At 36.9% G+C, this 22716-nt stretch overlaps 1 protein-coding gene across 2 annotated transcripts; it reads left to right on the top strand.

Moving 5' to 3' along the window:
• Window positions 1-879: 879 nt before the first annotated feature.
• On the top strand, window positions 880-22568 carry LOC107580867 (UPF0606 protein KIAA1549). 2 transcript variants are annotated; one of them, XM_016266500.1, is made up of 22 exons: window positions 880-1282; window positions 2629-2855; window positions 10555-11889; window positions 12478-12566; window positions 12649-12823; window positions 12999-13129; window positions 13302-13488; window positions 13584-13643; window positions 14219-14373; window positions 14454-14631; window positions 16011-16195; window positions 16401-16606; window positions 17043-17170; window positions 17472-17486; window positions 17566-17780; window positions 18728-18957; window positions 19048-19189; window positions 19259-19612; window positions 19688-19740; window positions 19973-20100; window positions 20445-20599; window positions 21369-22568. In XM_016266500.1, exons 2-22 carry the CDS (start codon window positions 2732-2734, stop codon window positions 21597-21599), a joined length of 4476 nt encoding a protein of 1491 aa, XP_016121986.1. In that variant the 5' UTR covers window positions 880-1282; window positions 2629-2731; the 3' UTR covers window positions 21600-22568. The 2 variants fall into 2 exon arrangements, with proteins under 2 accessions (XP_016121986.1, XP_016121981.1); XM_016266495.1 differs by having other exon boundaries at window positions 17566-17792.
• Window positions 22569-22716: the final 148 nt, after the last annotated feature.

The raw sequence follows: 22716 nt of genomic DNA, 5'->3' as shown, positions 1-22716 counted from the left end.
AATAATTGAATTAGAGAGCTCTAATCATAGTGGTTACTACTAGTAAGAATTGAATTGGCCCATAGAGCTCTGTAATTGGAATTCATTCTTACTAATAATTGAATTAGAGAGCTCTAATCATAGTGGTTACTACTAGTAAGAATTGAATTGGCCCATAGAGCTCTGTAATTGGAATTCATTCTTACTAATAATTGAATTAGAGAGCTCTAATCATAGTGGTTACTACTAGTAAGAATTGAATTGGCCCATAGAGCTCTGTAATTGGAATTCATTCTTACTAATAATTGAATTAGAGAGCTCTAATCATAGTGGTTACTACTAGTAAGAATTGAATTGGCCCATAGAGCTCTGTAATTGGAATTCATTCTTACTAATAATTGAATTAGAGAGCTCTAATCATAGTGGTTACTACTAGTAAGAATTGAATTGGCCCATAGAGCTCTGTAATTGGAATTCATTCTTACTAATAATTGAATTAGAGAGCTCTAATCATAGTGGTTACTACTAGTAAGAATTGAATTGGCCCATAGAGCTCTGTAATTGGAATTCATTCTTACTAATAATTGAATTAGAGAGCTCTAATCATAGTGGTTACTACTAGTAAGAATTGAATTGGCCCATAGAGCTCTGTAATTGGAATTCATTCTTACTAATAATTGAATTAGAGAGCTCTAATCATAGTGGTTACTACTAGTAAGAATTGAATTGTAGAGCTCTCTGATTGAATTGTTACTAGTAAAAAAAATATTATGACAAGTTACGCGGGGAATATTTTAAACTAAACCGGCTTGCCATAATTGCGCTTATTTAATACGTTTTTTATGAATAAATCCAAGGGGCGGGGCTTTGCCGCAGATATCGATGAGGCGTATTTCTCCTCCATCCATGGAGTGTTTTATGCCGTAGAGATGGACATGCGCTGCCAACAATATCTTGTAGAAGCGGCTCGCGTATTTATTTAAGCGGTGCAATTTGTCCAGTGTGTTTGGAGGAGATGGGATCTTAGGAAATGGGTCGTGCATGGGAACAGCAAGACCGTTATAACTGCACAATTATATCTACACCGGATACCGGGAAATGAGCCACACGCGAGCAACGAACTGGATACCATCTACACGAGGAGCTGTCAGCATAAATATATGATGTGTTTCATCTGATTTGATCCCTTGCTTTGATTGCATCGATATTCTCTATGTATGGCCGTTCTTTCATCATGATATCGGGTGTGTAAAGGGGCGCGCGCGTGAGCCGCATCCGCGCGAGGTGCATCTCAACATGGCAGGTAACGAAAATGACTCTGTACGGTGCCATTCACCTTCTGTATCTTTGCATGTCGATACCAGTTTAAAAATACGGTAAATGTGTGACACATGAGCTGCGTCTTGGGAGATCCCGCCGGTATGTGCGTCTGAAGATGCTAGTTTTCCATTTTTGACCCTGTGCATGCGCTTAGTCTGTTCCTACACCCGCCCTTTTCCATCTGTACCGCTATTTATCTGCTTCAGATCACACCCGTTACCGCTGTACCTGTCTGACAAGATGCGCGCGGTATTAACCTCACGGGAGCCCTGGGCCGCGCGCGCTGATGATCTGTCATTCTAACCTACATTCTCACAGTGTGGATAGTGACTTTACGGCGTTATAGGTTTGCATGGTATCGATGAAAACATACACGCTAGGGGTGTATGGACAGATAGATAGTAGAACTGTATAGACTGTAAAAAAGATTTTTCTAATTTATTTTTAATTAGTTGTGAAATTTAGCAAATTCTGATAGAAAATTATTTCACTACCATTTTTTCAGTAGATAGATAGATAGAATGTATAAATGAGTTTACTATTAATTATTTGTGAAAATTGTGTCTACCGCTTTTTAAAGATAGATAGACAAACATAGATAGATTTTTTGCTTTTGGTAGATAGAAAGTTTGCTTTTAGCGATGTTTGGATATTTTATTGTTTTTGGAAGATTAAAAAAATTATGAATGTAAACAGTTCAAGTTCATATTGATATTCACAGACCATTGATTGCAGACTTTGGGATCTTGATCCAACTGGACACAGTTTAAGGCATTTCTGAGATCTTTTTTGTAACTACCGGTATTGACTCTGTGGTGTGGAGAAACATCTTCAGCCATTTGCTCTGGATTCTTCTTGTCTATACACTCTAAAAAATGCTGGGTTAAATATAACCCAGCGCTGAGTTAAAAAGGGACAGACCCAGCTATTGGGTTGTTTTGACACCGCTGGGTCAAAACAACCCTAATAGCTGGGTTTGTCCCTTTTTAACCCAGCACTGGGTTATATTTAACCCAGCATTTTTTAGAGTGTAGGAAGACTGCAAAATATAAAATAAACAGTATTTACAACATATTACCCAAGATAATAGATAAACAGTAGGCTACATCATACTGATAAGTGGCAACAATGGAACCTAAAAACCTACAGTATATATACATATATATATATATATGTCATTTTTGAATTAAACTGATTGATTGATGGAGGATGATGGTGATGCCTTCAATTCATCCTACATAATGCTCTGAACTAAAGAAATTTAGTCACATTAGCCATGTGAAATTTAGCTTTACTCTCTAACAGATTATGTGTTTCTTCTTCTCACAGCAACGTATAGAAAAGGAAGGATATCAAGCGGGAAGACCTGTGGCTATCCAGGGGACATTTTATCAGGGTCAGATGGCCTGTCTTGAATAAGAAACGTGCAAAAATGGAGAGCTCCTGTTCAAGGATGGCCCTGAGGAGCTCGCTGCGACTGCTCGGATGTTGTGCGCTTTTGCTCGCAGCTGCGATGTTGGTGGGCTTCATGGCGAGGGCTTTCACACCCGTTGCAGGTATCTCATCACAGAGTGCACTAAAAGTTTGGCTTTAGACTGGTACTTTTGCTTTTTTGTCACTTCCGTCACATTTCATTTAGTTTCTGTGGACCTATTGTGAGTCAGTATCATAAAAAGCGAGTCTTTTTCATCACAGATGATTTGAACGTCAGAGGAACGGTGGGCGTATGTACGAGTCTCTTTGTGTCAATGACGTCTTTCGCAGTTAGAGGTGAAGAATGAATGGGATTCACAGTCAATTGTATTGAGATGTGTGTGAGACAGATTCGACATTGAAGAAAGCACATATCTGCCCACAGAGTGAATTCTTAAAATTATATTTCCTTGAAATTACATGCTGACGATACAGATCAGAAATGGTCAGTTTTTAGTTCTTGATTGGCACAAAGAACCTTTAACATTCATAGAACCTTTCCATTCCATAAAAGGTTCTTTAAGATGAAAAAGGGTTCTTTAAATATTTAAAAAATGTAATTAATTAAATAAAATTAAATAAATAAATAAAATTCTTACTCAGTCTTTTTGTCTTGTTTTCCAGTACAAATATCTAAACATTCTTAGATCAAGATATATTTAAGAAACAAAATAGCCTAAGATACGGAAGTTCTAAGCGGCCATGCATTATTTATTTTTTTCCTTCTTGTTTTCTCGTTATAACGACTTATTTTCTCGTTATATCGACATAACGAGAGTTGTTTTCTCGTTATAACGACTTATTTTCTCGTTATATCGACATAACGAGAGTTGTTTTCTCGTTATAACGACTTAATTTTCTCGTTATATCGTTATGTCGAGATCACGAGAAAATTAAGTCGTTATAACGAGAAAACAACTCTCGTTATGTCGATATAACGAGAAAATTAAGTCGTTATAACGAGAAAACAACTCTCGTTATGTCGATATAACGAGAAAATAAGTCGTTATAACGAGAAAACAACTCTCGTTATGTCGATATAACGAGAAAATAAGTCGTTATAACGAGAAAACAACTCTCGTTATGTCGATATAACGAGAAAATAAGTCGTTATAACGAGAAAACGAGAAGGAAAAAAAAATAATGCATGGCCGCTTAGAACTTCCGTACTAAGATATTAAGTGTTGCTTTCTTGGAAAAAAAATATAAAAATTAAGTGAGTTTAAGCTTTAAACAACAAAAGTTGGGGAAATTTAATTCAAAGGATCTTTTCATAAAATCATTCAATTTTTATAATTAGTTAATAGTTATATGAATAATAAAATATTAAATAGGTATATAAATAATTTAACTACACATTCACATCTTCACTGTTCTCTGATGTCAATGATAATAATAATAATTAGTAGTAGTAGTATTTTAACTCTAATTATAAAAAATAAAGACAGAAATGTATTACTGTTGTAAATTACAATTGTACTGTAAAATAAAAAATATTTGATAATTATAATAATGAAATGTGACTAGAGTTATTTAATTAGACTATACTGTTACTTGATTAAATTGCTGCCTTTGATTTGATAACTGCAATAAACGAATAATCACACAGCCCCATTTATTTTATTTAATATATTTATTTTAATTATTATTCTTACCAGACCTATTAGAGACTATGTCTAAGCCACTATATTTTAATATTTTTATTAAAATATTATATTATATAAATACTAAAATACTAATACTTACTAAAATATGAATTTTACATTTAGCTTTTTTCAACTTATGAACCTCCGTTTAGGAAACCCTGCTGTAGATTATTAAAATGTTCTTTACAAAAAGAAAAAATGGTTCTTTTAAGAACCGTTCACTGAAAGGTTCTTTGAGGAACCCAAAATGGTTCTTTTAAGACAGAAAAACCCCTTTTAGAAGCTTTATTTTTAAGATAGTTGCTCAGTAACTGGAGACAGCAGGCTGATTACCTTGAGTTTACGCTGGTTACACATCACCGTAAGATACACACACACACACAACCCAGACAGATGGATGAGAGTGTCTCAACACTCTCTGAAAGGGAAGATGCAACGTTCAAACGCACACCCACTTCATCAGACACACACACACACATAGTCGGAAAGGATGGGGGTTCACTAGGAGTCACACACCCCGTGAGCCCACAGCTGTGATGGAAATGTGTCCTATGGTGCAACAAGTCCCCCAGTAAATCCATTGATCTTGCGTTGAGGTGTGGAGTCTCTCTCACACACACAATCTTTCTCTTTCTGTGGCTCTGCGGTATCTGATGGTCGGCATTGATGACTGGATTTGGGAAAATCAAAGCTAAGTGGACTTCGGTCTGTAATAATGTGCTGCTATTCATAGACGCTGTTTCTCCTCTGTTTTCTCCTTTATGCCTGGGAATCTGTGTCAGTGGAATCGGCGTACATGTGTACGTGCCCGCGTGAGAAAAGCCTGTGTGCTCTCTCTGCTGCGTCTGTAGCATACTGATGAAGCGGTCGGCGTGTGACATACTCCTGCAACACACACATGCATCACGCAACATCACCATGGAAACACCTCGCCTGACCACGCCACAGAGCCATTCATAGGACTCATGTGTGTGTGTGTGTGTGTGTGACAGGGTCTCACTTTCCCCCTGTGTGAAGTTGTGTTCTCTGTTGGGATGCTCTGACAGTTAACTGAGTCTGAAGTTAATTACTGAAGTTCTTTCATATGTCGTTCCCCAGAGTGGTTCGTCCCGCGGTTTCAACACGCATACATTAGAGCCTTCATAGACGATATGATGTACATGACTAGATTCAAAAGGGACAATTTATCCAAAATGTAAAATTCTGTCATTATTTACTCGCTCTCATGTAGTTCCAAACCAGTTGGACTATTTTTTTTATGCAAAAGAAAATATTTGACCGTTTTATTTGTCCATGTAATGAAAGTCAATGGGGTGCAATGTTTTCTGGACCTCAACATTCTTCAGAATAGCATCTTATATGTGTTTCTCTTACATTCTTTATTTAAACTTACTTAAAAAGAAGTGTAGATATGTAATGTAATGAAGTTCCAAAAGCTTGCTTTACAAATGATAGTGAAATTAACACATAAATACAATCAAACACAGTGCTGTTTAAGTGTCATTGAGATGCTATAGATTTATTAACATTTTTTTATTAAAATTTTTATTCTTTTTTTCAACATCTATATGTTTTCATTTTTATTTCAGTTTTAGTCAATTTAGTTAAAGTAAATGTAAATGAGAAACTATCTGAAACTATGTTCAAGTGTTTTTAATATTTTATTTCAGTAAATTTTTTAATGGTTTTAGTTTAGTTAAAGGGATAGTTCACCCAAAAATGAAAATTCTGTCATTAATTACTCATCCTCGTGTCGTTCCAAACCTGTAAGACCTTCGTTCATCTTGAGAACACAAATTCAGATCTTTTTGATGAAATCCGAGAGCTTTCTGACACTGCATAGACAGCAACACAACTGACATGTTTTATGACCCAGAAAGGTAGTAAGGACATCGTTAAAATAGTCCATGTGACATCAGTAGTTCAACCTCAATGTTATGAAGCTACGAGAATACTTTTTGTGTGCAAAGAAAACAAAAACAATTTTATTTAACAATTTATTCTCTTCTGTGACAGTCTTCGACGCGCTTACTACCTTTCTGGGCCTTGAACGTTTCAGTTGCTTTGATGTCTATGCAGGGTCAGAATGCTCTCGGATTTCATCAAAAATATCTTAATTTATGAAGCTATGAGAATACTTTTTGTGCGCAAAGAAAACACCCCTTTGTGTTCTCATAGGAAACACATACTGTATTAGCTAGCAACGTTTGATATCTGATGATTGGCACACAGCTCCAGAAATATTTATTTTATTCGAGCAGTTAGTGTCACTATGACTCACAAAACAGACGGATTGCTATTTTCGAAAAGTGTTTTTTTAACAAGATGAACAACTTGATATTTGGCCTGAGGAAACATGACAGGGCATGTCTATGTCTGGCGCTGTCTGGTAGTACCATGAAGTTTGAAGCTGTTCGACTTCAGTTTGCAGTGATGGAGGACGTCTGTCTAAAAAGTAAAAGTCCATATTTGATACTGTACAGTGTATGTGACGTTGACTTCCTCTTTCTCCCTCCGTGCCCTCAGCTAGTATGACACACTGGCCTACTAATGTCGCTCAGCTGTGCTGTACTCCCCTGCTCCCCCACAGTGTGCCGTTCAATCAGCCTCATTACCCACAAACCCTCTGTTCTACCCTCAGCGGCCCAAAATGCAGATGAATCACAGTCACATTAATAAAAGTGCAGCTTTCATAGCCAGCCTCAGTACCATATGGCTCTTTGAAATAAAAAATAGTCATTTTAAGAGTCAACAGTGTCACATTTATTGTTATAGTAAGACTTATGTTATGAGTTTTCGTTTGCTGTTGTATCAGTCCATGCAAAACCATAATAGGATCATGATTTTTAGGAAACAGTGCCATTTGTGTCTGAAAATGGAAATTATTGTTTTGTGCACTTTCAAGAACCAGATCCGTAACCTCCATAGTCACTGACCACCAGAGGGCGGTGTGCGTGCTAATATTCAGATTATGGTTTTTTCTCTTAAATGGTTGATTCCTAAATCATCACCTCCAATCCTAAATATGTGGTTACTGTATATTTTTTTGTAACCAGTGTTAGTATTGTTATATACTCTTATGTATATGTATATATATATATAGAAGCTTTTATTTCTATATTTTCAGTTTTCTTTTTAATTTTAGTTTTTATGTGATGTGCTTTTGTCACTTTTTTTTGTTTTTATTTAGTATTTTTATATAGCTTTAATTATTTTTTTTATTTCAGTTTGAACTTGCTTTAACTTAAACTTCTTTATTTCAGTTAGTTGCCAAGGTAATAATTTGAAAAACGGTGAAGTTTTTTCATCTAATATTTATATTTCAGCTTTAATTCAATTACCAAAAGTGATTTTTAATAGTTTTACTTAATAGTTTACTTTTAATAGTTGTTACTGTTTGTTAAGAATAACTTGGTTTGTTACTGACATATACTTTGTTTATATAGTATATTTATATAATTTATTCAACGTCATTAACCTCCAGCCTAATAATTCACATTATTCTAACCCCATACAGTAAGTCTGGAATTCACATAATGTAAATATATAATAAGTAAGCTTCGTGAGGTCAATATAAACATCATATCACTTGCTTAAATATGATGCAATATTATAAAGGTGCTTTTAAAATCCATATGTTTATATTTTTATAATAATAATAATTAGTAGTAGTAGTTTTAGCAAATTAAAATAAATATTTAGATTTTATTATTATATATTTAGTATTATTTATTTATTTTTTCCCTCTATTTTTTTTCTTTTTGCATTACACTAAATAGAGCTGTAAGTCATGGATCATGGGAACACAAATAGTTTTCTGAAAATTACCCAATATTTGTTAAAAAAGCTACAGCTTTCAAAAGCCCTGATTTTGCTCAGGGAACCTATTCATATTATGTAGATTTAGATTGACTGATTTAGATCAGTTTTGGATTGATTTAGATAAATGGTTTTAGATCAAAAGTTTAAAGGTGTCATATGATGTTGCTAAAAAAGAACATTATTTTGTGTATTTGGTGTAATGAAATGTGTTTATGCGGTTTAAGGTTCAAAAAACACATTATTTTCCACATACTGTACATTATTGTTTCTCCTCTATGCCCCGCCTTTCTGAAACGCATCGATTTTTACAAAGCTCATCGTTCTGAAAAGCGAGGTGTGCTGTGATTGGCCAGCTATCCAGTATGTTGTGATTGGCTGAATACCTCAAGCGTGTGACGGAAATGTTACGCCCCTTACCATACTGTGATGCCGTGTCCCGGAGCGACGAGACAAAACCAATAAAACCCATTATAAATGAGGCATTTGTTGCATCCAGTGGGGACATAATTACTGATTATAATGACTTATATTCAGCTTTAATTCAATTACCAAAAGTGATTTTTAATAGTTTTACTTAATAGTTTACTTTTAATAGTTGTTACTGTTTGTTAAGAATAACTTGGTTTGTTACTGACATATACTTTGTTTATATAGTATATTTATATAATTTATTCAACGTCATTAACCTCCAGCCTAATAATTCACATTATTCTAACCCCATACAGTAAGTCTGGAATTCACATAATGTAAATATATAATAAGTAAGCTTCGTGAGGTCAATATAAACATCATATCACTTGCTTAAATATGATGCAATATTATAAAGGTGCTTTTAAAATCCATATGTTTATATTTTTATAATAATAATAATTAGTAGTAGTAGTTTTAGCAAATTAAAATAAATATTTAGATTTTATTATTATATATTTAGTATTATTTATTTATTTTTTCCCTCTATTTTTTTTCTTTTTGCATTACACTAAATAGAGCTGTAAGTCATGGATCATGGGAACACAAATAGTTTTCTGAAAATTACCCAATATTTGTTAAAAAAGCTACAGCTTTCAAAAGCCCTGATTTTGCTCAGGGAACCTATTCATATTATGTAGATTTAGATTGACTGATTTAGATCAGTTTTGGATTGATTTAGATAAATGGTTTTAGATCAAAAGTTTAAAGGTGTCATATGATGTTGCTAAAAAAGAACATTATTTTGTGTATTTGGTGTAATGAAATGTGTTTATGCGGTTTAAGGTTCAAAAAACACATTATTTTCCACATACTGTACATTATTGTTTCTCCTCTATGCCCCGCCTTTCTGAAACGCATCGATTTTTACAAAGCTCATCGTTCTGAAAAGCGAGGTGTGCTGTGATTGGCCAGCTATCCAGTATGTTGTGATTGGCTGAATACCTCAAGCGTGTGACGGAAATGTTACGCCCCTTACCATACTGTGATGCCGTGTCCCGGAGCGACGAGACAAAACCAATAAAACCCATTATAAATGAGGCATTTGTTGCATCCAGTGGGGACATAATTACTGATTATAATGACTTATACTGTCTTTTTACACGTTGCCTTGCATCGCACCACGTAAACATAAAACCATGTCTGCATTTGTGATCGGAGAAACGACAAACAACAAGCGCTACTCTACACTGCTAAAAACTCGGGTTTGAATCATCAGTGGCAAATCCTTTAAATATGAAAGCGTACTTATAGGCTATGAGTCAGAACAGCCGGCATTGTAGTTACTCTCCCAGGAAACAGTCCTTGTCCTCTGTAAAATGCATTGCTCACATCTGAATATTTGGGTTGAACTGTTCTGGAACAGTGTTGTAAATACAGCTTAACCACTGTTGTGTCCTCTTTTGGAAGGCCAAACAAAGTAATTTCGCTTTCACAACGAAACACACAGCGTCTTCACAACATGGCAGTGACGGCAATAGCGAGAATCAAAGTTACGCCTTCTTTCTTTGCGTGAAAATTTGGGTGGTGTTATGCAGATCTTCCCACACAAAACGTCTTAGTCTTTGCAACTTTAGGGATCTTATCTATGCACAAACAGCTTGTAACACTCCAAAGAGAAAGGAAAACTTGAAATCGCATCATATGACCCCTTTAATACTCGTCCACAGAACTAGTTCCCATAGAGATGTTATTAAAAATGACTGTGTCTTGGGTACAGTCTGGGCTTTCTCCAGTACTGTGTATTTACAATCTGTCCTTCTGCTGCAAATATTGAATTTCTTGTGGTTTGGTTGTGTGCCATCCTGCAGCACACTCATGCTTTCCTTTTGTTTCCTTTCCTAAGTGGAGCTCCCATCCAACATGTCCAGAAGGAGCCTCAATCAACTTCCAACAAGACCACGTTCACCTCCTGCCTTATCGTCATCATCATCATCTTCTTCCTCATCTCCTCATCACTCTGAAAGAACCAGACATCCAGCTCATACGCCTCCAGGTGCCAAATATCCCTCATCCCCTGGTCACCATGACAGTGCCTCCAGCATAGATCCCACCCCGTCCCTTGGTTCCGAAGGGTCGGGTAACCTAGGCGACGGGGCCCAGGGCATCCACCTGCTGTTACGGCCCCCAGACCTTCTAACGCCAAGCCAGATGCCTCCACTCCATGATGACAGACCGCCAACACCAGCCCCCCCGACCCTGGTGTCACCCGAAGACCTGTATCCTGTCCACTCCGCTGAGGTGGACTGGGGCTCCGGAGACTACCTTGAAACTCTTACTTTCATGGGATCAGAAGGGGAGGAGTTTTCTCTCGTCACCACCCTTCCTACGCATGGATACGATCCGTATGATACGGACGATGAGGCCACGGTCAGCTACAACACAGCTTTCCCCTCTCGTTCCATCCTGCCCCTCTCGTCCAGAGACCTCCAGCCCAGCGTGACTGTAAAATATGGGACTAACTTAAGGACGGCCCATCCTACTGATCCCCGCCTCCCATTAGCTCCTGACTCCGCCCATGTGATCGATATGGACGATGATTTGGATTTCGATTGGGCGGAGCTTTTTCCCATTGAGCCAACTGAAATGCTGCTTCCCGATATGAACAGTTTGGAATACTACAACACGTTGCAAGCCAAAGAGAATGCTAGTATTGCGAGGAATAGGACGCACCCTCATATTACCCCAACACACACTGTGGGACCCACTCAAACTCCCACTGCATTGGGAAAAGTCCCGGACAAAATCGAACGGACGATTCCTCAACCTATTCCATCAGTAACCCCAGCTCCACCCCAAAAACCTACGAAGCCTCCCATCCCATCCACCACTGAGACCCAACAACCTCCTGAAGGCCCAGATAATGGTGTTCCTTCCATACCCACATCCCATGTGGGCAAAACCCGACCGCCAGTGCCAACCGCCCTGCCTCCACCCGGCACCTCAGAGGGTCCAGTAATACAAGCTGTGACGCTGAAGCCCCCTGCTACAAAACCCCGCATGACCACCATCAAAACCACCACCAGAACTACAACTACAATTAAAACCACGACTACCATGAGCCCCACCAGCCTCTCTACCAAAAGCCCACCACCTACAACCCCCAGAATTCCTCTGTCCATCGCACCCCGGCAGTACGTCTGCAATATCACCAAACCGGACATGTACCTAGTCAGAGTGGGTAAGACAATATACACAATAAATCGGTTATCATATCAGTTATTAACCGATATTAAGAGGTTTTTTTTAATTTATCATATTATTTATTATTATTGTGCACATTCATTTTCTTTATTTTTACATTTAGTTTTTATTATTTAAAAATTTTTAAAACCACTAATATGATTGATTTGTTTTAATGATTTATATTTAACAGTGTTAAATGTCATATTTATCATTTTTGTGATGGTTAAATTCTCTTGTAGATTTTAAAACAATTAATTTTAATTTTGATTTATTTATTTCTCATTATTTATTTTTTAATCTATCGATTTGTCGATCTATCTATTATCATTATTGAATACATTAATTTCCTCTAGTTAAAAAAAAACACTAATCATTTTAATTTAACACTTAATTTAATGTTGTGATGGCTAAATTCTTTAGAAAATTTTAAAAAGGTTTTATTTATTTAACTGTATTTTTTATTATGATTATTTGATTATTTTTATTATATATTTTTATATTATATATTTAGAATAAAAAATATATTTTTTTAATTAAATATATTTTTATCATCTCTTACAACCTTCTTGTCTGACTCTTGCAGGCATGCCTAGTGGGTCATCGGTGGCGTTTGCCAAAGCTCATGTGCGGGAGATTCTTCGACGAGAGTTCAACCGTTCAGTGGAGCTCCAGGTGAGTGTGTCAGATCACAGCAGATCACACATCAGCTGTTTATCTCAAGGATCACTGATCTCTATCTGTGCTATCCATCCAGGTCCTCAAAGCCCCACCCAATTTTATCTTCCGGGCAGTTTCCGGTCCACTTGTGTACACTGCTATCTCTGTCATTAATGCTGTCCGCCAATCAGTGCACACCACTTCCTCTTCTTCCATACTGTCCGTCACTACCATATATGCAGTGCCTGATTACAAACATCAGGTCCACACAGGTGAGAGAGACACAGTATAACCAGTAAATGGCATGCTAACATGTGGCTAACACGAAAAACTGAGCAATAATTATAAAATAAATAATGCACCTTTTATATAAATGTATAATATCATATATAAATATTATATTTATATTTTAAGAATGAGTGTTACATTAGTTAATTTGCCTTGCAGTGCTGCAGTTTGTACCGAGTCATGTGGATGTGCGTCTGTGTAGCTTCAGCGAGCGTGTGGAGAAGGGGCTACTCATGGCGTATGCGGAAGTACGCAAGCGTTCGCAAGAAAACGGAAATTTCACAGTTCATGTACGTAAATCATTTAGGGCAATTGGCAGAGGCACATTCAAAATAAAACTTTTGCACATTTTACATATCACTGTTCTTTCATGAAAGGCTTATTAACAAAAATATCCTCTATAATTCTGTGTATTTCATACATTTAAATAGTATTGATACTGTTGTATGATTGCTTGTCTAGATTGTGAATATCACTAGTAGCCTTCCTAAGGGTCAGCGGCAGTTGAAGGCACCGGTGGACATCACTTTTGCTGTGCGTGATTCCCAAGGCTTCCTAACAGGATCAGATGTGAGTGGTCACATGAGGCAGCTCAGCGCTGTGGAGTTCAGCTTCTACCTTGGTTTTCCTACCCTGCAGATCGCTGAACGTGAGTCACAAATACACACACAGGCTCTTTGTCTCAATATCTCATGAACTTTATTCATCACTCATTTTATCTTATTCTCATTTTTTGTCTTCCAGCTTTTCATTATCCTGAACTGAATGTGTCCCACCTGTTACGCACATCCTGGGTGAAAACAGGTATGTGGGTATGTTAGAAATGCCAAACAAACTGATTTTGAGATATAACAATAATTTTTTTGGAAGTCTAGTATTTTTCTTCTGTGATTTAGATTTTTTAAACCTTGGAATCCAGAGTAAACTATCTAGATGAACACTTTTTGATGTATTTTTGTTTGACCCATAATTATAATAATATGTATATAATATATTAATAGTTCTCACTTAGCTAAAATAGTTAGTACCATAAAAGAAAAATATTCATTAGTTATTATAAATATTAAGTAAGTAATATTATTTTTGAGGCGAGTTCTTATGTGAGATAAATATAATTTATAATAATTTTAATTTTTTTTAAATATAATTAATTAATATCATTATAATTAATTTTTCTTTGATTTATTTACGCCTTGTATTAAATTCAATATTATGATCTAATCTTTCTCATTCTAAGTCTGTTAATGGTACAGGCACTTATAAATGTTTATTTTACTAAAAGATGGCAGGTAGATTTACACCAGTCTAGAATTTATGATTATTACAATTTAGTCATACACGTTTCTAATGCTACTTTTTATAATGTCCATCTGTTCTAGTGTTACTGGGTGTGTTGGACCAGCGTGTGAATGAGAGGACCTTCCAGGCCAAAATGGAGAGGCGATTAGCATTGCTGGTTGGAGAGGGACTTGGGATCGGGGTTAGCAGTCGACGATGGAGAAGAGCTACTAGTATTGGCAACAACAGTGTACAGGTACATTCAAACACATTAGTGTACACAGTTTGTTTGTCTTTCCCACACATCACATTAGCACGAACCCTGGTGTGCCTCAGATTGTGCGAGTGTCCCGTCTGGATGGCCCGGACTACCCGCTGGAGCTGGTGTATTTTGTGGAAGCGGGGTCAGGAGAGAGGCTGCCAGCCCAGGCCACTGCGGCCATGCTCAACAGACTGAACCTGCTGAGAGCTGCCATCGTACTGGGCTACAGAGTACATGGAGTTCTGGCCACACGTGAGTCAAAGTTGTATCAACCAAAGGCCGTGACAAACCATACCGACATCAAAGAACTAGTGCCAATTAAAGAAGACTGTGATGTCGTCTTGCGTCGCATGCATCTGCTCAAAGAATTACACTTGAACACACCGCAAACTACATCCAACGGCCAATTAGAATGTACGTTCTGAGTCTATGTGAGAGGAAGTAACAAGTGGCAGTAGTCTATATTTATCATTCAGATAGGGAAAACAAAACTGGGACCTTAGCTAACAGGGAACATTCTGACAAGGTTCTTGCAAATTAATGAACTAAATTGTTTCCAGTAACTAATAGAACGTTTGTTCAAGGTTATCTGGTCTTTAATAAAGTTTTCAAAATGTTAGTACGAAAACATTATTTATATATCGTTCATGCAACATTTTTTTTCTGGACTGTTTTAGTTTGACATTCGGCTAACATTTTTTAAATGTAAAAAAAATATATATATATATATATATACTGTATATATATATATGTATATATATATTTTTTTTTTTCAAATGTTTTTAATGTTTCATTCCTTTAATGCTTGCAAAATTATCAAATTAAATGTTTTCTTAACATTAACGCATAACCAAGAAAAACGTTTTTAAAACATTAATTTAAAAAAAATTGACGTTTTGAACATTCAGATATAACGTTTTCAGAACTTAGTGGTAACGTTAGCAAAACATTAAGAGAACATTCAAAAGTAACATTCCCATAATATTTGCAGAAAGATGAAATGGAATGTTTCCTTAACGTTAACGCATAACCAAGACAAAACTGGACGTTTTGGACATTCAGAAATAAAGTTTTCAGAACTTAGTGGTATTGTTAGCAAAACGTTCCTAGAACATATTTATGTTAGCTGGGACTGTGGATATACAAATTGTAAATAAAGTACCACTTGCTTTCCATTTTGAATATGAATCATGCTGATCAGTTGGTCTTCACTTTCTTCATTTCAGACGTCCTTATAAAAATATTTGCGAAATGAAATGCTCAGGTAAAATGAAGATGTAAAGGTAGAAGAGCTTTCTGTGGGTGTCTTCTTGACTTTGTCGTTTACTTGCTTTGATAACTTAAATTTTTCTTCTTGTGCACTGGTTCACTAAATTGATCAGAGTGATCTCTCTCACTGTCTGCCCAACGCGATTCAACATGCTTAATCACCCAAAAAGCTGCCAACTGTGTCCGACTAGTGCCGATGGTGCGGGACACACCGCAAAAACTGGGCTGACAGACATTCAACGACTATGACTTTGACTGACCTGGTGTGTCACGGCCTTAAAAAAGTTGTGTATTTAAGGCACTTTTTAAGTAAGCAAATGTATGATCTTTTTTGTGCCAAATTTCACATTACTCTGTTTCAGCGGTGGAGAAGCTGGCCCTGCCGCCCTCCGAGACTCAGCCCAGCAACGTGTGGCTGATCGTTGGAGTTGTGGTCCCAGTTCTTGTGGTCATCCTCATCATCATCATCCTCTACTGGAAACTGTGCCGCTCTGAGAAGCTGGAGTTTCAACCAGACGCCATGAGCACCATCCAGCAGAGACAGAAGGTCGGGGTTACCGTGTGTGTGTGTGTGTGTGTGTGTGTGTGTGTGTCTGAGAAGTGTTGCCCACTCATAGACACTCCATGTGAATTGACTGCTCATTTTTACTCATCCATGTCAAGGGCCTTTATGGAAAAATGAGCTACTTTGCAACAGTCATTTTAGCTCGTTGTATCATATTTACTGTCCATTCATGTGTTTGTCATTTTAGTTGCAGCCTCCCAGTGTTAAAGGCTTTGATTTTGCTAAGCTACACCTGGGGCAGCATAGTAAGGATGATATCATGGTAATCCAAGAACCCGCCCCTTTACCGCCACCTGTTAAAGAGGCCACGCCCTCAGAGGGCGGAGAATTGAACACTCCAAAATCGAAGAGCTCATCTACAAAAGCATCCCGCGCAGCACGGAGAAGAGGCCGGTAAGGAACTGTCTGTGATCATGCGCCATGATGTTTGGATTGTGTGAGAGCAAATTCTGTTTATATCAATGTAATTTTAGTATTATTTATATAGTAGTTTGTGTAGCTTTTATTTTTATATTTTCAGTGTAATTGTAGTTGAATTTTTATTAATTTTATTATGTGCGATTGTTATTTTTATTCGTTTTTGTTTTATATTTTAAATACTGCTATTTAGGTTTTATTTTTATTTCAGTTTAAGTGATTATTTATTCCCATTTAGTAATTTTAAGCGCTTTAACTTAATTTCAATTTATTTCAGTTAGTTGCCAAGGCAAGGCATTCGTTTTCATCTTTATTTTCATATTCATACTTTAATTTTAGTTTTTGTTAACGATAAAATCCCTGGTTTATATGATTTTTTTTTTTAACTCACACATGTTTTTTTTTTTTTCAGATTGTCTCCATCTGATGGAGATTCATTAGGAAGCGAAGCATCCAGCGGTAGAGAATCAGCAGAAGAAAGCACCAGACCTGCTGTGACGCCAAGTGACAGCAAACCCCAACATCGCAAGAGCAAGCATGGTATTATACGACAAAAACACACTAATTTACTATATTATTATACTATATTAACTATTAATAATTAAAAGTATAATATAAAGTTGCTTCATAATGATTTGTATTGTGAAAAAAAACAATTATTAAAATTAACATAGTAATTGTAATAGTAATTATATATTTAATATAGTAATTTAAAATTATTAATATTATTATTAAAATAGTAATCAATTATTATTAAAATTATTATCATTATTATTACAATTATTGTTATTTAAAAAATTGCATCTCTTTCTCTCTTCCTCTTATTCCATCGGTTCATCAGCAAAAAACAAACTTGGTAAGTGTCTTTACCCATAGACATTTGTATATTGTTAGTTACAAATTTGTGACCTTTGACATCTGGCCTTGATGTTCAGGTGCTCAACCTGGAAGTGGTGTGGATGAGCAGTTGTCCTCGTCGTCCATATTTGAGCATGTGGACCGTCTGTCTCGAGGTTCATCAGATGGAACGCGCAGAGTGTCCAATAAGATACAGCTCATCGCCATGCAGCCCATGCCAAGCCCTCCCTCACATCCACATAACCAAGCCCTGAGTCCAAGCCTGACAGACAGGATGCCTGATGGAGCAAAGGTCAATAGTGAGGTTGGGAAACTCTTCTTCGCAAACACAAACTTGTTCGTAAATGACAGGCTCACATCTTAGACACACAGATGTGGCATTCACATGATGTCTACTATAATGAAAGATCTGTAAAAGCATTTTTTTGTGTTAAATCTTTATCCATCTGTGCTGTTTTTAATCACTGTGCTGTTTTTTAATTTATTTATTTATGACATATGTGAGATATGTATTTACAACACAAAATCAAAATGGTGAAAGTGGTGATGCAAGTACCACTAAAATATGTTCTACTATTTTCTGTAGCAATACAGAGATGTGTAGCTCAAAATACATCATTTTGGGGAAATACATCATTTTGGGGAAATACAGGAGAAAAATAACTTTAATAAAAAAAAATGAAATTACCTGAAAAATCCATTTAAAAATAAATACACCTAAAATAAATAGTCTATATGCATTTATATTGATAGATAGATAGATAGATAGATAGAAAATTATAAACTTTAAGCTACTTTTCCTATAACATCAAAATACACTATTTCGGATTGCCGAAGCATTGCAGTTCATGGCCGTACAATAAAGGTAATTTCTATAAATATAATGTATTTTAAATAATTTATTATTTGTATTAATTATTTTTAATAACTAAAATGTATATTTTTAATTTGTATATATTTATATAATGTACATTAAATTTAATTGTAAAATTTAATTGAAGTGTGTTCAAGTATAATCTGTGTTTATTTTTTTCAGAATTTTTGGTATTTTATGAATAATTTTTTGGGAGAGAAAAGCTTAATGTTTATAATGTTTATATCACCATAATGTGACATATTTCCCAGAGAAACAGAATATTCAGCAACAAATATTATTATATTTAATATTAAAATATAAAAATTTAATTTTTATGTCGTCTAAAAGAAAACATTCATAGCCAATTCTTCCAACTGACACAGATTCAAGTGGACTTGAGGCATAAATCTGAGATCGAACACCATCGCAATAAGATCCGCCTGCGTGCCAAGAGAAAGGGCCACTACGAGTTCCCCTCCATGGAGGACATCATGGCAGCGTTCGGCGACAGCTCCGAACAACAGCGAGTGTATCAACAAGCTCAGGAACAGATACACAAGATCCTGCATCCTGAAGAACACACACCTCCATCGTGCGGAGAGCCACGCAAAAGGTCAGGATGATAAATCTCACTTGTACTGTCTGCAAAACATCTAGAGTTTGCCATCCAGGAAAATGAATGCAATTTGTTTTTCAATTGCAGTTCCAAAGGAAGACGCTCTCCCAGACACAGACAAAGACAGCATTTGCGTGGAAGGGGAAGTCTGAGAGACAAAGATCGTCTCATTACTGATGGAGATGCCACATACAGGAAGTACCCCGGGGTCAACAATGTGGCCTATGTGGTAGGACACACACACATGCACATGCTTTCACTCAACTAAAACACAAACTCATCACTCCTCTTCCTGTAGTCTGATGTAGACCAGCTCCCAGATGCGGGCAGCCCTTCTCCTACTGATGAGGTGTTTTTAGACCCTGGATCACCTCCGTCAGGCCAAGCCCCTGCTCCGCCCTCCTACGTCCCCCCTCAGCCAACCATCGAAGAAGCCCGGCAACAGATGCACTCCTTATTGGATGACGCGTTTGCTCTCGTCTCGCCTTCTTCTCAAGGAAGCCCCGCTCCTCTAACATTCACTGGCGTTACAGCAGTCACTGGCGTCGGAGGAATCACCCCCGGTCAACCCTCCAGCCCATCCTCACGTCCTGCACGCCAATGGGGCTCCTCTTCTTACCCAGCAGCCCCTGCACACAGCCCTTTCTCTGCGGTGCGTGACTAAAAACATTTGAATGATGGAATCCAAGTTATGTGAAATTTCATTTAATTTCTCTCTGCTCTGTAGAGGTATGCAGAGTTAGGAATGTCTCCCACATCGGTCCAAGGTTTACTGCAAAGGTGAGGTGGATTCTGGAAGGTATTATGGAATAAACTAACAAGAAAAGTCAGGAGGAAGTTGAAAAAAGAACATGTAAACATGATAAAGAAGCACAATATTCCTGTTAAGCCAACAAAATAAGTTTGAGTACAGAAAAGCAAATATGCTGGCACATACGACTTTGTCTACTAGAGTTAATTATCCATCAGGTTCAGATATCATATTTACTCAGCAGATTGTATAATTTGACAGGCAGGCGCAGGGTTCTGGGTATGTTGTGTCAGCAGAGATGCAGTCAGATCCTGGATACTCCAGCAGGGGGCAGTATGGAGAAGATATGCCATCGTCTTCTCGGCCACGACCAGTAGGGGGCAGCACAGGTAAAGGTTTTTATTAGTAATTTATTGTGGCCCTGTTCCAAATAGCACCCTAAACCCTCACAGTCTTCCTCCAAGTCCACACTGAGTCGGGTAGAAGTCTGCTGCAGAGCCTCTCACCAGAAGTGTGCATCGAGGGTGCATAGCAATGGGGGCGCTTACAAGCATCCTTCTGAAAGCTAAAATTACGAATGGGGCACCCTACGGTCTCGTGGACTTAACAGACACGCGCATGCTGCGGTCATTGTAAGTCCGCTAGACCGCAAGTGCACATGAAGTGTGCCATTTGGGACAGGGCCAATGTGTGGTTTCAGTGCTACGATAATTGCTATGTGTTGTGTGTGTAGGTGCACAGTTGCATCAGCTGACACAAGTGGGCTTGTCAAGTCGGATTGGATTGTATCCTGGAGTTGGCCGTAGTGTATCTGGACCTTCAGGATCAAGCTGGGCCCAGTACCGCTCAGATGAGGAGATTTCCAGACCAGGATCCAACCGAGAGGCTGTAAATCAAACATGCACATTCATAATAGTGTATATCATAAAATATGGGATATTATAAAATCCCAAAATTGTACTATTGGTTTACTAAAGCATTGCATTCAAGAAAAGTAATGAAAAAATAAGTCAAAAAAACGTATAATGACAATAATGTGAATGAACAAGTAATAATGGCAATTACATAATTTAATTTGTTAAATTTAATTAAATTTTTAATTTGTTATTTCATATAAATGAAAAAGATAATTTGTTTCTTTCTTATATTTGTTCTACTGTTTTTTTTAGTTTTTTTGCATCTGTTCTTATTTATAATAAAGATAAAATAAAAATAGGTTTATTGTGATTATTAATATAGTAATTATTTTTAAGAAAAGGACTGGAGGAAAAGATGCAATGTTGCAGGTGATTTTGCTTTGGAACCTTCAGAAAACTTTAACTCCATTTTTCTCAAAATTGACTCTATTGACATCAAACGGGTGTAGCTCAGTCATTTTTCATCTGATTCCAACAAATCATACATCATTCTGAAGGTCTTTTAATGGAAAATGTGAACATAAAAATCACTCATTTTTGAAAATTTGCTAATTGTGACTCATTTTTCCAGCACAGAAAATTTATAGATTATATATATATATATATATATATATATATATATATATATATATTCGATATATTGCCTGTGTTCAGGCATAATCTGTATGTTTTTATTTTTTATTTTTCCTGAAATGTTAGCATTTATTCATTATTTCTCTCTCCCTTTCTGTTTCTCACAGATACTGACATTCCCAGAATACTCTTCATCACCAGTATTCCAGATGCCCAGGACGTCCCTGCAGGATCCCACAACACCCCAGGGTCACCTGGAAGCCTCGAGCGTGGGGTACATTGCCCCTGAGGAGCGTTCTCCACCCCCCCAGTCCTCGGCCTCTCTCATCAAGGCCATCAGGGAAGAACTCCAGAGACTTTCTCAGAAACAGGCTGCTGTTGTCAGCTACCAGAGTTGAGAAAGACCATCCCGAAACCCCAGTCCTGGTTAATCTCCCGATGTACCACATAAACAACCTCACAAATCCCAACACATCTCCATGGCTGAGAAGCTGCTTTACACAAAATCCGAAACCAAAATCTTCAAATTTAAGTACGGCTGGTCTGTTACATATGAAGAATTACTTTCAATCTTTCATACTTGTATTGCCAGGACATCCGCAATTGAAATTCCACTGCTGACATGCAGAAAATAAACTTAAATACTCTCTCCTATAATTCACAAAGAAAAAAACTCACCCCAAATATCATATCCAGACTGTTTAGAAAAATAGACAAAGTTTCCCCATATTCAGACTCTCAATTTGCATGCGGAGAGCTGTGAACCTTCAAGACTTCGTACTGACTGTTGCTAATGTGAAAATCCCTCCCCTTCAGTTCCATGTCTCTCAAAGTGCTTCCTCCAAATGGGTCATCTTCATGTCTCCGGACTTCCTCTGGTGCTAAACATCATTTCTGGCCTCCGCCACGATACCACAATTCAGCCCTGCCCAAAAACTCTGAAGTGGCGTCCTTTCCTTTTGTTCTCCCATTTATCCAAGACGGCTTATCAAGTGGAAACTTGCTCTGTTCCAACACCTAGTGAGCTGCTCGAGATGCGAAATTTGTTCCAAAGGTTAGCCAACTTAATTATGTTCCCTTATAAGATACCTTAATAAGTTTTAGCCAAATTCTAAGGCAGCATTTCATGTATTGTTCACAGAGAAGTCAAACCCAGAATGCATTGCAACAAGAGAAATATAATTTATCAAGTTATACTTCATTCAATAACATTCATAAAAACTTAAAATGTATGATTTTGCCCAACATTGGTGAGTTTTAGAGTATCACATCGTTAGCTTAGCAACATGCAAATGTGAAACCTTGAACAGAGCAAGAAAAATGTTGATTATAAAGTAATATTTTATTCGATAATGCTCATAAAAACTTAAAATGTGTTATTTTCCCCAACATGTGCAAGTTCTATGTATTTTTGTATTTATTAGAATATCACGCCATTAGCTTAGCAACATGCTAACGTCAAACTCTGGACGAGGCAATGTTGATTATAAATGTACATTTAATTCGATGACGTTC

The sequence above is a fragment of the Sinocyclocheilus grahami genome, unplaced genomic scaffold (genome assembly GCF_001515645.1).
Source record: "Sinocyclocheilus grahami isolate Dianchi unplaced genomic scaffold, SAMN03320097.WGS_v1.1 scaffold33.1, whole genome shotgun sequence".
Lineage (NCBI taxonomy): Eukaryota > Metazoa > Chordata > Actinopteri > Cypriniformes > Cyprinidae > Sinocyclocheilus > Sinocyclocheilus grahami.
The sequence above is the reverse complement of the archived record's forward strand: the minus strand, read 5'-3'. Positions and strand labels throughout refer to the sequence as shown.

Coding starts and splice junctions, on each gene's coding strand:
- LOC107580867 (XM_016266495.1), top strand. CDS start 2,732: ATGGAGAGCTCCTGTTCAAGGATGGCCCTGAGGAGCTCGCTGCGACTG. Junction 13,130..13,301: donor ACGGAAATTTCACAGTTCAT/GTACGTAAATCA, acceptor TTGCTTGTCTAG/ATTGTGAATATCACTAGTAG. Junction 19,190..19,258: donor TCAACAATGTGGCCTATGTG/GTAGGACACACA, acceptor CTCTTCCTGTAG/TCTGATGTAGACCAGCTCCC.